Source organism: Phyllobates terribilis, unplaced genomic scaffold (assembly GCF_046119375.1).
Source record: "Phyllobates terribilis strain yellow unplaced genomic scaffold, ASM4611937v1 Scaffold_11__3_contigs__length_659146591, whole genome shotgun sequence".
NCBI lineage: Eukaryota > Metazoa > Chordata > Amphibia > Anura > Dendrobatidae > Phyllobates > Phyllobates terribilis.
This window is the reverse complement of record NW_027362771.1, coordinates 304,892,730-304,907,317: the sequence shown is the minus strand read 5'-3', so window position 1 is coordinate 304,907,317 and position 14,588 is coordinate 304,892,730. Positions and strand designations below refer to the sequence as shown.

General features: G+C 47.8%; 1 protein-coding gene across 4 annotated transcripts in view; it reads left to right on the top strand.

Moving 5' to 3' along the window:
* The first annotated feature begins 3,411 nt into the window (after positions 1–3,411).
* CHCHD3 (coiled-coil-helix-coiled-coil-helix domain containing 3) overlaps positions 3,412–14,588 on the top strand; it is a 224,330-nt gene continuing 213,153 nt past the window's right edge. For 2 of the 4 annotated variants that reach the window (XM_073652482.1, XM_073652484.1), the window contains exon 1: positions 3,414–3,629. In XM_073652482.1, the coding sequence (XP_073508583.1) occupies positions 3,549–3,629 (81 nt within the window). In that variant the 5' untranslated portion in view covers positions 3,414–3,548. Of the gene's footprint in view, positions 3,630–14,588 lie in introns of all 4 variants that reach the window. The other 2 variants (XM_073652483.1, XM_073652481.1) reach the window with 2 other exon arrangements.

The following is a 14,588-nucleotide window of genomic DNA, read 5'->3' as shown; positions in this document are numbered from 1 at the left end:
TGTATATAAACACACACACACTGCACAGTACCACTCCTCCTGTCCTGTGTATATACACACACACTGCACAGTACCACTCCTCCTGTCCTGTGTATACACACACACACAGCACCGTACCACTCCTCCTGTCCTGTGTATACACACACACACAGCACCGTACCACTCCTCCTGTCCTGTGTATACACACACACAGCACCGTACCACTCCTCCTGTCCTGTGTATATACACACACACACTGCACCACTCCTCCTGTCCTGTGTATATACACACACACACACTGCACCACTCCTCCTGTCCTGTGTATATACACACACACACTGCACCACTCCTCCTGTCCTGTGTATATACACACACACTGCACCACTCCTCCTGTCCTGTGTATATACACACACACTGCACCACTCCTCCTGTCCTGTGTATATACACAGACACTGCACAGCACCACTCCTCCTGTCCTGTGTTTATACACACACACTGCACAGTACCACTCCTCCTGTCCTGTGTATATATACACACACTGCACAGTACCACTCCTCCTGTCCTGTGTATATATACACACACACACACACACTGCACAGCACCACTCCTCCTGTCCTGTGTATATATACACACACACACTGCACAGCACCACTCCTCCTGTCCTGAGTATATATACACACACACACTGCACAGCACCACTCCTCCTGTCCTGAGTATATATACACACACACTGCACAGCACCACTCCTCCTGTCCTGAGTATATATACACACACACTGCACAGCACCACTCCTCCTGTCCTGTGTATATATACACACACACTGCACAGCACCACTCCTCCTGTCCTGTGTATATACACACACACACTGCACAGCACCACTCCTCCTGTCCTGTGTATATATACATACACACACACTGCACAGTACCACTCCTCCTGTCCTGTGTATATATACACACACACTGCACAGCACCACTCCTCCTATCCTGTGTATATACACACACACTGCACAGCACCACTCCTCCTGTCCTGTGTATATACACACACACTGCACAGCACCACTCCTCTTGTCCTGTGTATATACACACACACTGCACAGAACTACTCCTCTTGTCCTGTGTATACACACACACTGCACAGCACCACTCCTCCTGTCCTGTGTATATATACACACACACACACTGCACAGTACCACTCCTCCTGTCCTGTGTATATATACACACACACACTGCATAGCACCACTCCTCCTGTCCTGTGTATATACGCACACACACACACACACACACACACACACACACACACAGACACACCACTCCTCCTGTCCTGTGTATATACACTGCAGAGTAGCACTCCTCCTGTCCTGTATATACACACACTGACCAGTACCAATTCTCCAGTCCTGTTATCGGAGAGGCGTCAATATTGGTTTAGCATTTTCAATATTACTATGGCCAAATAAAAATAAATATTGGAAAACCTGTTTGATTATCCCACGTAATCCCTGCTCCTCTGGATAGGTGATAAATGTCCAATTGCTGGAGATCCGACTCCTGGGACCCCCATAATCCCGAGAATCGGTTCTCTGTAAAGCACCATGTAAATGGAGCTGTGGCCGATCACACGCAATGTGGCGCCATTTACATGCGGCTCTTCAAATAACTCCTTTTAGAAGAGTGAGGGGCACAACAAAGTAAGGCAAAATTCACTGATCGGGGGTAATGAGTGTTAGGGTACATGCACACGATCAGTAATTGCTGCGGATTCCTGCGGCAGATGTTACAGCATAGTGGATGGGATTTGCAGAAATCCCATGCCCACTATGCGTTCCCGTGCAACTGTGGATCACCGGCAGACACGGACATGTGGTTCGCCTTTCCAGAAAGCAGCATGTCAATTTCTCTTGCGGAATCGCTGGTCTCCACAAGAGAAATCATATGACTGTAATGTATGGCTGCGTGCCCACGATGCATTTTTCATGCGTTTCCGCTGCGGAATTTCCGCAGCGGAAACGCATGAGAAACGCATGGTAATCCGCACCCCATGGTCCCCAATGGCATTCCGCAATGTCAATGCACATGCTGCGGATTTTTCCACGTTCCTGCAGCGCTCAAATCCGTAGCATGTTCATTAATTTTGCGGAAGCGCAGCGGAATTGCCACCATTGACTTGCATTGAGACGCATAATATCCGTGTCTGTACATTCGTACACGCGGATAATATGCGTTTCAATGTGCGTATGGTACCCAAGTCTGGAGGAGAGGAGACTCTCATCCAGACCTGGGTACCATTGAATAAAATAATAAAATTTATATTCACCTTCCGACGGCCCCTGCGGCGCTTCTCCTTCCAGGACCTGAGATGACGTCGTGGTTATGTGACCGCAGGCTGTCTCGCGATATGCCGGTAACCCGGAAGGAGCGCGGCAACACACGCGGCAGGGGATTGTTAAGTATAGCTTTATTTTTTACAGTCACACTATATAAATCCATGCTGTTTGCATGGATTTATACAGTGTGACCTGGTTGTCAAGCACTTTCCAAGTGATGCTATCGCCTGGAAAGTGCTTGTAGTCCTCATGCGTAAACGCATGTGAATACGCGTGTATTCTGCAGGAAAAACGCATGTACAATCTGCATGCGTTTTTTCTGGCAAGGGAGATGCAGAAACGCTGCAGAAATTTTCTGCATCGTGGGCACATAGCCTATAGGTTGCGGTGAACCCGCATGGTTCAATGAACACATGCGGATTCATCTGCGAGCAGCGCTTTGGATGCAGCATAAAGTATCCTGCGTGTCGCGCTGCCACTACCGACCGTGTGCACATACCCTTATAGCATGTGGGCTGGTGGGGTTTCTGCAGCAGGGCTGCTTTTATGACCCAGTCGATCCTGGCGAATCTGACCCGACACATGGAAGAGACCATCGCATGCAGCAATACTAATCATGTGGCCATTCAGTCTGTGTAACGTGACACTCGTATGAGTAGCCCAGGGCAATAACACCAGTGTGCGGTCTATGTGCGGGCGTTGTGTTCACAGACTGCACACGGACGATTTTTGCTTGTCTGAACAAGCTCTAACGGGGAGGAGAAGCTAACAAGATTTTTTTTTTTGCATGAGAAAAATTGACACAATCCAAATAGGAGTCCAGGGACTATAAAAAATAAAAGAACACCTCATGTATGAGGAAAAAAGTGCTTAGAACCGCGCCATATGTGCCTCCCCTCTAATGTGAACATGCAGCGGCATAGTGTAGCCAATATCATGGAGAACTAATCTGACAACAGCCTGGCGTATGGAATAGCCCAGTCCGTACGTCCTCACTTACTCACAGCTCGCCGAGGAATGACACCAACACTTTCCAACCCGGAGAAACTTTCCGCCTCTAAGTTGCCGGACACTCCCTAACCAATCAGCGGGAAATATCAAGACTTGTAGGCGTGGCGTCGTCGCCAGTGACCAATCAGCAGCGTTGTAGTTGATGAGCGGCTGCCGGCTTGTGTCCCCTTGTGCGGCCCGTACTGTTTGACCCGGCCGCTGTCCCGGGGATAGTGGCTGTCAGGCGGACTGTGTCATGGGAGGCACCGGCAGCACGAGGAGAGTCTCCTTCGAGGCGGACGAGAATGATAACATCACTGTGGTAAAGGGAATCCGGGTGAGTGACGGCGAGGACGTGCCAAGGGCGTCTCACATGGCAGGGAGCTGTGCCCACTGTACTCCATGGCCCTGGCCGCCCAGGCCTTATTTACATGCAGCCTGTGCCACCAGCGTGCCCATGTGCTGTCGTGCCTGTGCGTGTCACTTTACGGCTGCACTGTTCCTCCTCCTCCAAGCTGTCAGTGACTTGAGCTCCCTGTGCCTCAGTCTTCTATGGAGCTGTGTTATATTATTATTACTACATCCTCGTTCTGTGGGGTCTGGCTGTGTTAGTGCACAACTAGAGAACACCCCCGATACATGGACGCCCAGTCTGTGATACTGAAGGTGAAGGGCTAATTTAGTTCCCCTTGTGACCTTTCTCAAGGTTGTCCACAGTCACCTAGTGTTTTCTTATCATTGTGCTATCCGTATCTCCACTATATACCTTCACCATGAAGTAATGCTCCATATCTGAAAGGACTAGAACCCCCAGTGGTGCTGTCCAGTCTTAGGCTGCCATGAAGTTATCCGCGTCTTTAGTAACAAACTTATTTAGTTTTTGCCCAAATGAAAATGAATAAGACGTGTTCATTATTATTTTACTGATATAGCACCATAATATTCCACAGTGTTTTACAGACTGCATCATCACTGTCCCACCATAATGTAGGTGCAGAGACCCTGATTCCAGGGATGTGTCACTTAGTAGGCTTTGTGTTGCTGTTTCAGTACAATCAGTGTTTTATCAGCAGAAGATTAGCACTAGAGGACAACTGTCCTCATGCCTCCTAGTCCAGCCACTCATTCAGTCCTCATTAGCAGCTCCTTGTCACTAAACAATGTACACAGAAAGCTGAGGTGTGGGTGAGGTTATACGCAGATCAACAACTGCAGCATTGAACACTGTGATTCTAATAATATAAATAATAATTTTATTTCTATAGCGCCAGCATACTCAGAAGCACTTTACAATTAAAACAATTACAAAAGTTTGTTTTAATCAATAGATCTTGTAACAATAATAATTTTCACAATTACATGTGTTAAATAAAATGTTCTTGTGCTGAGATAATCTTATAAATGTGCCCCTGCTGTGTACTGTGTAATGGCTGTGTCTGGCCGTGCTGGAACATGGTCTGATGATACCACATCTCCTGGACAGGGGAGGAAGGAAAAGAGTATACAGACATTACAGCACGGGATAACAGCTGATTCTTTCTTTGAAGTAAAACATTTAAAAACAGGTAGGGAAATGTTTTACATCACAAAAAGAATCAGCTGCAACATCCTACTGTAATGTCTGTATACTCTTTTGCTTCCTCCCCTGCCCAGGAGATGTGGTATGATCAGACCATGTTCCTGTACAGTCAGACACAGCCATTACACAGTACACAGCAGGGGCACATTTATAAGATTATCTCAGCACATGAAAATTTTATTTAACATATCCAATTGTGGAAGTTATTATTATTCCAAGATCTATTGATTTAAATTGAACTTTTGTTCGTGGGAAAACCATACAATACAATGTAACACCTAGATTACCAGTTACAGGAGGAGTGAGGGCCCTGCTCGCAAGCTTACAATCTATAAGGGTGTCTGCCCACGATCAGGAAATGTTGTGGGTTTGACACTTCGTGTTTATGCAGCGTCAAATCCCCAGTGGCCAGATGTTAAAGCATAGTGGATGGGATTTCTAGAAATCCCATGCCCACTACGCATCTCTGCACCTGCAGATCACCCGCAGACACGGACATGCGGCACGTCTTTGAGGACCCCAGCATGTCAATTTCTCTTGCGGGTCCACATGTGGACTTTCCCCATAGATTTGCATCAATGAGGAAAGTTCGCATGTGAAAAAAAAAAAAAAAACTGCGGCCGCTCATTTGCATAATGAGGGCGGAAGTGGTGCGGCTGTTATGCAGTGGCTCCTGATCGTGGGCACATAACCTAAGGAAATAGGGGGACATAATAGGTAGAACTTGCTGTTATGTATTGTCCATAAGGCTGCATGATCCAGACATCAGCCAGTATCTGTCTAAGTGCAGTTACCGTGTGCTGTTGTAGGAGGACGTGGAGACAGATGAATAGGAGGGAGCACATTATGATTAACATTTAGAAGGACAGAACAGGGGAGAGTTAGGATAGTGAGTTGAGGTGATAGGCTTGTCTAGAGAGAGATGTTTTTAAAGCACACTTAATAACATGGGGGGTGGATGTTAGTCAAATCCTTTGGGGTAGTGCATTCTAGAACACTGGCGCAGCTCAAGAGACGTCTTGGAGATGGAGGTGCGAGATTTGGATTATTGAGGATTTTAGTCTTAGATCAGTTGCAGAACGGGTAGGGTGATAGCCAGAAATGAGGGATGAAATGTAGGGTGGTGCAGAACTGTGTAGAGCTTTTTTGGGTGAGAGAGAGAAGTTTGTATTGTGTTCTGTAGCAAATGGACAGCCAGTGCAGTGACTGGCACATGGTGAAGGCGTCGGTGAAGCGGCTGGACAGAAATACGACCCTGGCTGCTGCATTCGGGATGGATTGGAGAGGAGAAACACTAAATTACTTACCGGTAATGTGTTTTTCCTGAACCCATGACAGCACCTACAATGAGAGGGGATCCGCCCTTCCAGGACAGGAAACCTACAGAATAAAAGGGCGGTGTCTCTACACCACTTTACACCACTCTACACTCTACACAAGTGTCATTAGGGATCTTGGCAGAGTTCCTCCATAATGAATTATGTAAGATAAAGCTACTCTGTTGTATGACAAGACCTTTACATGGTGACCATGTATAGATGAATGGAGCTTTCTTATATACTGCCTAAAGCTTCTTTAGGTTAGAGGAACCCGGTCTTTAGAGGCAGCCCCCGGGTGTGTACCCGTGACCATGCTACTACTGGAATGTAGGAGATTAGTTATTAACAGCAATATTGCCTTGTTCAGAGTTGTGGCCAGACTGCTTATTAATTTTAACATATAGCAGGACTCCTTATTTTACCTTGGGAGACCACAACTCTCACTCACTGCCCAGTGAGTTCTGCAGCACTCGATGGATCTGCCCATAATCCCAAAATAATTGAGGTAAACTATTGTCAATGCCTCTTCCTTCAATATGAGAGTTGTCCTAACTACTATAATTCTCCATAAAGCCTTAAGGCTCATTAACATCTCAATGGAAGGAGACCAACTCATTTTATGCCAAGAACTATTCTCAGGAAATTTGACGTTTCATGTGAATTGGAACCCGATTGTATACCTCCTAAAACGCCTATACTACTATATCGCAATCTGGAACTGCAGATTTACTAGCAGGTCTTCTAGAGTCCATTCCCAATGATCTAACTCAGGAATCTCTACAGCCCCTTCGGGTTGTAGCAAACCCGGGAAGGACTGGGTTAAATAATATCTTTACAGGTCTTGATTAGGGCCCCTGGAGAGCTAAGCACTAGAGCAGGCTAGGCATTCACCTTAGTCAGACTGCTAGAGAACAGAGCAGATGGTATGTGCCTTGGAGCTAATCAGAGACACAGGCCAGACTCCACAAGTATCAGTGGTTACCCTTGATAAAATATTGTTTTGTTTGATCAAGCTGGGTTAGCTGAGCTGTATATCAGTAGTCACGGTCTGTCCTATTTAGTCAGAGCTTGGACAAGACCAGAAATATTAATTTTTACGACCTCTGTGCAACCTGTAAAAAGCAATAAAACTGCACTCGATTGGACCAAACCCACAATGGCTGTATGAGCACTACATGATGCCTCCTACCTTTTTAAGAGTGAAACCCTACAAGGTTTATTATTAACCTGCAAAACTAAGGAAGCGCTCTTATTGTCACCTGCCTCCAATCGGCATTCCACCCAGCCAGCTGAGCACCAGCCTGGAATACTGCTACCCTCTGTCTCAAAAAAGAGGCTAGGATATTTTTCCCCCTGAATTCAGTAAGCTTGCCATGCACAGTTTACATTTGCTGAACTTGGTTTTGTCAGACATAAACTTAGTTGTGGGACCAGTACCTTTACAAAGAGGGACTATGAGGCACAGACACCCTATAAAAGCACTACAAGGCACATGGGCACCCTGAAGCACTGAGAGACACTATGAGGCCCCATTAGGTACTAAAAGGCACTGTGAATCGCTATGAGGTACTAACAGGCGCTATACGGCACTATGAATGCACCATAAGGCACTATGATATGCTATGAGTCACTATATGTTATTCTATGAAGAGCCATAAGGCGCTATGAAGTGCTATGAGGCACTATAAAGCACTATGAGACGCTATGGGGCACTATGATGTGCTTTGAGACACTAACATGGCGTTATGAGGCACTGTGAGGCGCTATGTGCCACGAGGCACTATTAAGTGACATGAAGAGCTATGCCATGAGGCACCATGCTATGATGTGCCATGAGGCACCATGCTATGATGTGCCATGAGGCGCTGTGAGGCACTATGATGTGCTATAAAGCGCTATGCCATGGCGCACTATGATGTGCCATGAGGCACTATTGTGCTATAAAGAGCTATGATGTACTCTTTGTGAAGCACAAAGAGGCTTTATAAGGCACTGTGAGGCACTGCGCTCAGATTTTTATTTAAGAGTAATCCATCTGAATGAAGGATAAACCTTTCCTTTGGATGGTAAATCTCAATTGTCAGACTAGCCCCACCTGAAGGAGCCAACTGATTAGACGCAGCTGGACAGCAGACCTTCACAGAGACCATGTGCTGTATTAACACCATGTGCCGTCCTATGGATGGAGTAAACAGAATGGAGGACAACAGTAAAAACCTCAGTGTTCGTTTAACATTTGCTGAGCAGATAGAGGCTCATTTTTGTGGTAAATTCTGAAGGCCAATCATGAGGCTCTGTGCGGCCCAGACATGTGGCTAACTTTAGCCTAGAGGTCTAAGGTCCAGCTTCCTTCCTGAAGCCAATTTTAAAGCACGATGCCCTTGGCCCAGATGGGGTCTTTCAGAGCGCACACACACACCCATTTTTGAGTTTTGCGCTAACATCCTTCAGCCTTTCCTAGTAACCATAACAAGGAAAGGGCCCCATAAGCTAGGTAAACATTCACGAAGATCACTCACCACCAGCTATACGGATTCGGAGGCTGGAACGAGTCACAGGCCTGTTCCTCTCCATCCGTCCATGCCTGAGCAATACTGGGGTGGTCAAACCCAGGCAGGGGCACCTCCAATAGTGCGCCAATCAAAGCTGGAGCTGCTACCCCCAGGCAGGGGCGCAGCTCAACAGGTGCTCCCATTGATGTGCAGAGCTGAGCTGCTGACCCCAGACAGGGACGCAGTTCCACAGCAGCTTCTCCACTGATGCACGGAACTGGAGCTACCGACCCCAGACAGGGGCACAGGTCCACAGCAGCTTCTCCACTGATGCACGGAACTGGCTCTGCCGACCCCAGACAGGGGCGCAGGTCCACAGCTGCTCTCTCACTGACGTGCAGAGCTGGATCTGCCGACCCCAGACAGGGGCGCTGTTCCACAGCGGCTTCTCCACTGATGCATGGAACTGGAGCTGCCGACCCCAGACAGGGGCGCAGGTCCACAGCAGCTTCTCCACTGATGCACGGAACTGGAGCTGCCGACACCAGACAGGGGCGCAGGTGCAGAGCTGGATCTGCCGACCCCAGATAGGGGCGCAGTTCCACAGCAGCTTCTCCACTGATGCACGGAGCTGGAGCTGCCGACCCCAGACAGGGCGCCACTCAGTCATATCCGGATCTTCAGCAGGTAAGCCTGTCTAAGGTTCTCCCATTAATGGGAATAATCTTCTCTTCTTTCTTCTGCCGCCATATTAACAAGGTTCCTCCTCAAGGACAGGAAACCAACTGAGGTGGTGGAGAGGCACCGCCCTTTTATTCTGTAGGTTTCCTGTCCTGGAAGGGTGGATCCCCTCTCGTTGTAGGTGCTGTCATGGGCGATAGGATAAGTTTGGTTACATGGAGACTGATCACTAAAGAGTTGCAATAATCCAGAGGAGAATGAATTAGAATGACTACGTTTTTGCAGTTTAATACAGCATTTATGATTGTCATAACTGCTGCACCCAGTAAACTAAGTGATACATTGCTGGATTCAGGGTCTCTGCCTCTACTTCATGCTGCTGTCAGATTGCAAAGCAAAAACATCCTGACAAATTCTTTTTAACCCCTTCACCCCAAAGTCTGTTTTCACCTTCCTGACCAGGCCAAATTTTACAATTCTGATCAATGTGACTTCATTTGGTAACTCTGGAACAATTCAACAAATCCCAGTGATTCTGAGATTTTTTTCGTGACACTTTGTTCTTTGTTAGTGGTAAATTTGAAGGGGTATTCCCATCTCCAAGATCCTATCCCAATATGTAGTAGGTGTAATAATAATAATATTAGCAAATACCTCCAATTAGAAATGTAGTATAGTATTTTTGATTCGCTATCTCTCTTACCTCATGTGCAGGCAATACAGGACCTTAGGTATCCATGGTTACGACCACTAGCAACTAGCTAACTAACTGTGACTTTATCAGTGAACGTAACCATGGATACCCAAGGTCCTGCAATGCCTGCACATGAGGAAAGAGACATAGCAAATCATAAAAAATATACTACATTTATAATTGGAGATATTTGCTAATAATAATAATAATAATAATATTATTACACCTACTACATATTGGGATAGGATCTTAGAGATGGGAATACCCCTTTAAGTCAATTTTTTTTTTTTTGCGTTTATTTGTGAAAACTTTAAATTTTTATATCCTTAAACCAGTTAGTCATGCTGTACAATATAATTTAAAAATAGCATTTCCCATATTTCTACTATACATCTGGTGTCATTTTTAAAACATTCATTTTTTTCTTTTGTTAGAAGGGTTAAAGGAAACCTGCAAGGTCCCCATGCCCCCAGAACCACCAGAAGTTGTCTATCTATCTAAATTCCCGACCTAACAATCCCTTTATCACATTGGACACTCTTTTCCCCTTCTCCCATGACAGCACCACCTGAGAGAGAGGGTATCCACCCATCAAGGACAGGAAACCTAGTCATATAAAAGGGCGGTACCTCTGCCACATCAGTTGGTTTCATGTCCTTGAAGGGTACCTCTGAAGAGCGTTACAACTCTGAGCAAAAGATATGTAAGGCAGCGACTTGGTCATCTCCTTCCACCTTCTATAAACATTACCTACTCGATATGTCCTCATCTGCTGATCTATCCTTTGGGAGAAAGGTGTTACAAGCGGTGATCCCTCCCTAAGGTGTCTGTTCTATATAAATCTCAGGTGGTGCTGTCATGGGAGAAGGGGAAAAATCTTAGTTACTTACCGTTAACGGGATTTTACAGAGCCCATGACGGCACCCTTATATTCCCTCCCTTTTATCACTAATTGGAGTGCACTATGTATGGGTGTATAGTGAGCAGTGTTTTATTGGTGGTAGTTGTGTAATAACATACTGTCTAGAGATCTTCTCCTGCTCTGAAACCCAACTGAGGCGGGTGAGAGGTACAGCCCTTCTATTTAGTAGGTTTCCAGTCCTTGATGGGCGGATACCTTCTCTCAGGTGGGGCTGTCATGGGCTCTGTAAAATCCCGTTACCGGTAAGTAACTAAGATTTTTCTCATAGCACTGTCACCTCTGCTGTACTGCCCATCTCTCTCAATACCTTCCAGAGATATGTCTGTTCTTGTTACGCTCGCGCCCAGCCTGACTGGCGTGAGCATGATTAGTGATCCCGCTGTACCATGAACCGAGGAGTGCCTGGAGGGGCGTAACTAAGTATCAACCCGATCCGACCAAGGTCGCATGGCGGCTCAGTCGACTCCGTGAACCAGGGAGGAACTGAGCAGAGGGACCAGGTGCTACTCCAGGTCAGACCCCGGTCACAGCTGTTGACCCACACCGGGGAATGCAGGAACAGGCAGGTTAGCTGGTATGCAGACAGGTGGGTACTTAGCAGGCACGGCTGGTATGCAGACAGGCGGGTGCTGACAGGCACGGCTGGAATGTAGACAGGCAGATACTGGCAGGTATGAACGCAGGCTGGATAGGGACCAGTACAGACTGGGATACAGGAACAGAGCCGCAGGTGCGGTGGACTAGCAGAGCAAAACCGCAGGAGCGGTGAGCAAGCGGAGCGGAGCAAAACCGCAGGAGCGGTGAGCAAGCGGAGCGGAGCAAAACCGCAGGAGCGGTGAGCAAGCGGAGCGGAGCAAAACCGCAGGTGCGGTGAGCAAGCGGAGCGGAGCAAAACCGCAGGTGCGGTGAGCAAGCGGAGCGGAGCAAAACCGCAGGTGCGGTGAGCAAGCGGAGCGGAGCAAAACCGCAGGTGCGGTGTCACGGGTGCGTTACCACGAAGATCGTCACGAGTACACAGCCTGACTTCTCGCAGCTGACTTGTTGGTGCTTTGTGTTTCTCGGCAGTGAGGGAGTTATTTCTCTCTCTCTCTCTGGGCTAGATGAGGTCCAGCCTCGCCCAGCTGCAATCAATACTTCTGTAGTGAGACTCCTTCATATACCTGCTGGTCTGTCTGGGAGGTGTCGGTGAAAGCATTTCATTCAGACTGACAGAGCGGATCGTGGTGTTTGGAGTTGCTGAGATAAGTGTACTTGGAAGTCTTTTTTCCCTTTCCTCGCTTTATCATTTATCTCCTTTCCCTTTGGTTTTCCCTCTGTTGTAGTTGAGAAGTTGTTTGTATGCAAGGTGGTTTTGGTTTTTCCCTTGTACTGTCTCGTTCGTCTAAATACTGTGTTTGGGCATATTATTTCTTGTTCCCTTTGGTTGTGATCGGGGTCCTTCTCAGGACTAGATTACTGAGGTGCAGGGATCTTCAGGAGGTAGGGGTTACGCTGGCGGCCTGGACCTCTGTACCTTTAACAGTACCTCCAGGTTGAGGGATTAGTCAGGGCCCCAGCTTAGGGTCAGCTTAGGCCCCCTACCTCCAGTATACAGAGACAGCGTGACATTTTCACCGACCCACTTAGTTTTTCTCCAGCTACTATGGATCCAGTAGCCGGTCTAGCTCGGCAATTGCAGAGTTTGTCCATGGAGCTGGCGGACGTTAGGTCCAAGGTTTGGCATCCTCAGGAGCAAGCCGGAGCAGAACCTAAAGTAGCTCTCCCTGATAGGTTCACTGGGGGGCGGGACAAGTTTTTTGTTTTCCGGGAGGCATGTAAATTGTACTTTCGGCTGCGGCCTCGGTCATCGGGGAGTGAAGAACAAAGGGTGGGAATTGTCATCTCGCTCCTACAAGGGGACCCACAATCTTGGGCGTTCTCTCTTCCCCCGGGTTCCCCGGCTCTCCAGACAGTGGATAGGTTTTTCGCTGCCCTGGGACTCGTATATGATGACCCAGATCGGATCTCCCTTGCTGAGTCTAAGTTACGTAGGATCCAGCAGGGAGATCGTCCGGCGGAGGAATTCTGTTCGGAGTTCCGTAGGTGGGCCACGGACACCCAGTGGAATGACCCGGCTCTTAGGAGCCAGTTTTGTCATGGTTTATCCGACAAATTACAGGATGTGTTGGCACAGTATGACTCTCCCGTGTCTCTGGAAGCTGCTATGGCCCTCGCTATTCGCGTGGACAGACGGCTTCGGGAGAGGTGCGGGATAACTCTACCCCCTGTGATGACTCCACCTCCTACAAGGTCCCCTCATATGGTGGTTCCCCTGGTCAGTCCAGAGGAGCCTATGCAATTAGGAGGGACATCATTTCGGGGGAGGGGACCGGTGGTGCGCCATAAGGCAGGAAGGTGTTTCTTCTGCGGGAGAAAGGGACATTTTATTGGGGGGTGTCCATCCCGTCCCTTGCAGAGTGAAGAGTCGTCGGAAAACTGTTGATCCCAGGTTGTGTGGTGGACGGCAATCTGGGAGTAGGTATTTCGTCCCTAGGTTCGTCTCAGTTTCTCGTACCGGCGGAGGTGGTGGTGGGTACGAGAACTGAGAAGATATCTGTTCTTCTGGATAGTGGGGCCGGGGCTAATCTGGTTGATGCTCGGTTTGCCCGGGTTCAAGGTATGCGGTTGAGTGAGTTGGCTAAACCCATCCCCATATTCTCGATCGATGCCAGGCCTCTCGGGCAGGGAAGTTTTTTGCAAGTTGTGCATGACGTAAAACTTCAAGTGGGGGCAATACATAAAGAACTGTTGTCTTGCTACGTGTTGGAGGGTCTTCCCACTCCTATTGTGTTGGGCCTTCCTTGGTTAGCTAAGCATAACCCAGTTATTAATTGGCAAACCAGGGAGATAAGCCAATGGAGTAAATTCTGTAATAAAAACTGCATGAACACGGTCATTGGTGCGGTTACTCCTTGGGTCTTACCTCCATTTCTGGCGGACTTTGAGGATGTATTCTCGGAGAAAGGGTGTCAGGAACTACCTCCTCATCGCGTGTATGACTGTTCTGTAAAACTGCTCCCAGAGGCCAAGTTACCTAAAGCTAGGTTGTATAACCTTTCTGGTCCTGAGAGGCAGGCCATGAAGGATTATATCTCAGAAAGTCTGGCTAAGGGGCATATTAGACCTTCATCTTCACCGGTGGCTGCGGGGTTCTTCTTTGTTAAGAAGAAAGATGGAGGCCTACGCCCTTGCCTGGATTTCCGTGAACTTAATCGGATTACGGTCCGAGATCCGTATCCGCTCCCACTTATTCCCGATCTCTTTAATCAGATCGTGGGTGCCAAATGGTTTTCTAAGTTGGATCTCAGGGGGGCGTACAATCTGATTAGGATGAAGGAGGGGGATGAGTGGAAGACGGCGTTTAACACTCCGGAGGGGCATTATGAGAACCTTGTCATGCCATTCGGTCTGACTAATGCCCCGGCGGTGTTCCAACACTTTGTTAATGACATTTTTCGCCGCTTGGTGGGACAGTTTGTTGTCATATATCTGGATGATATCCTAATTTACTCGCCGGATCTGGTGTCTCATCAGGAGCACGTTAGGCAGGTGTTACAGATCTTGCGGGAT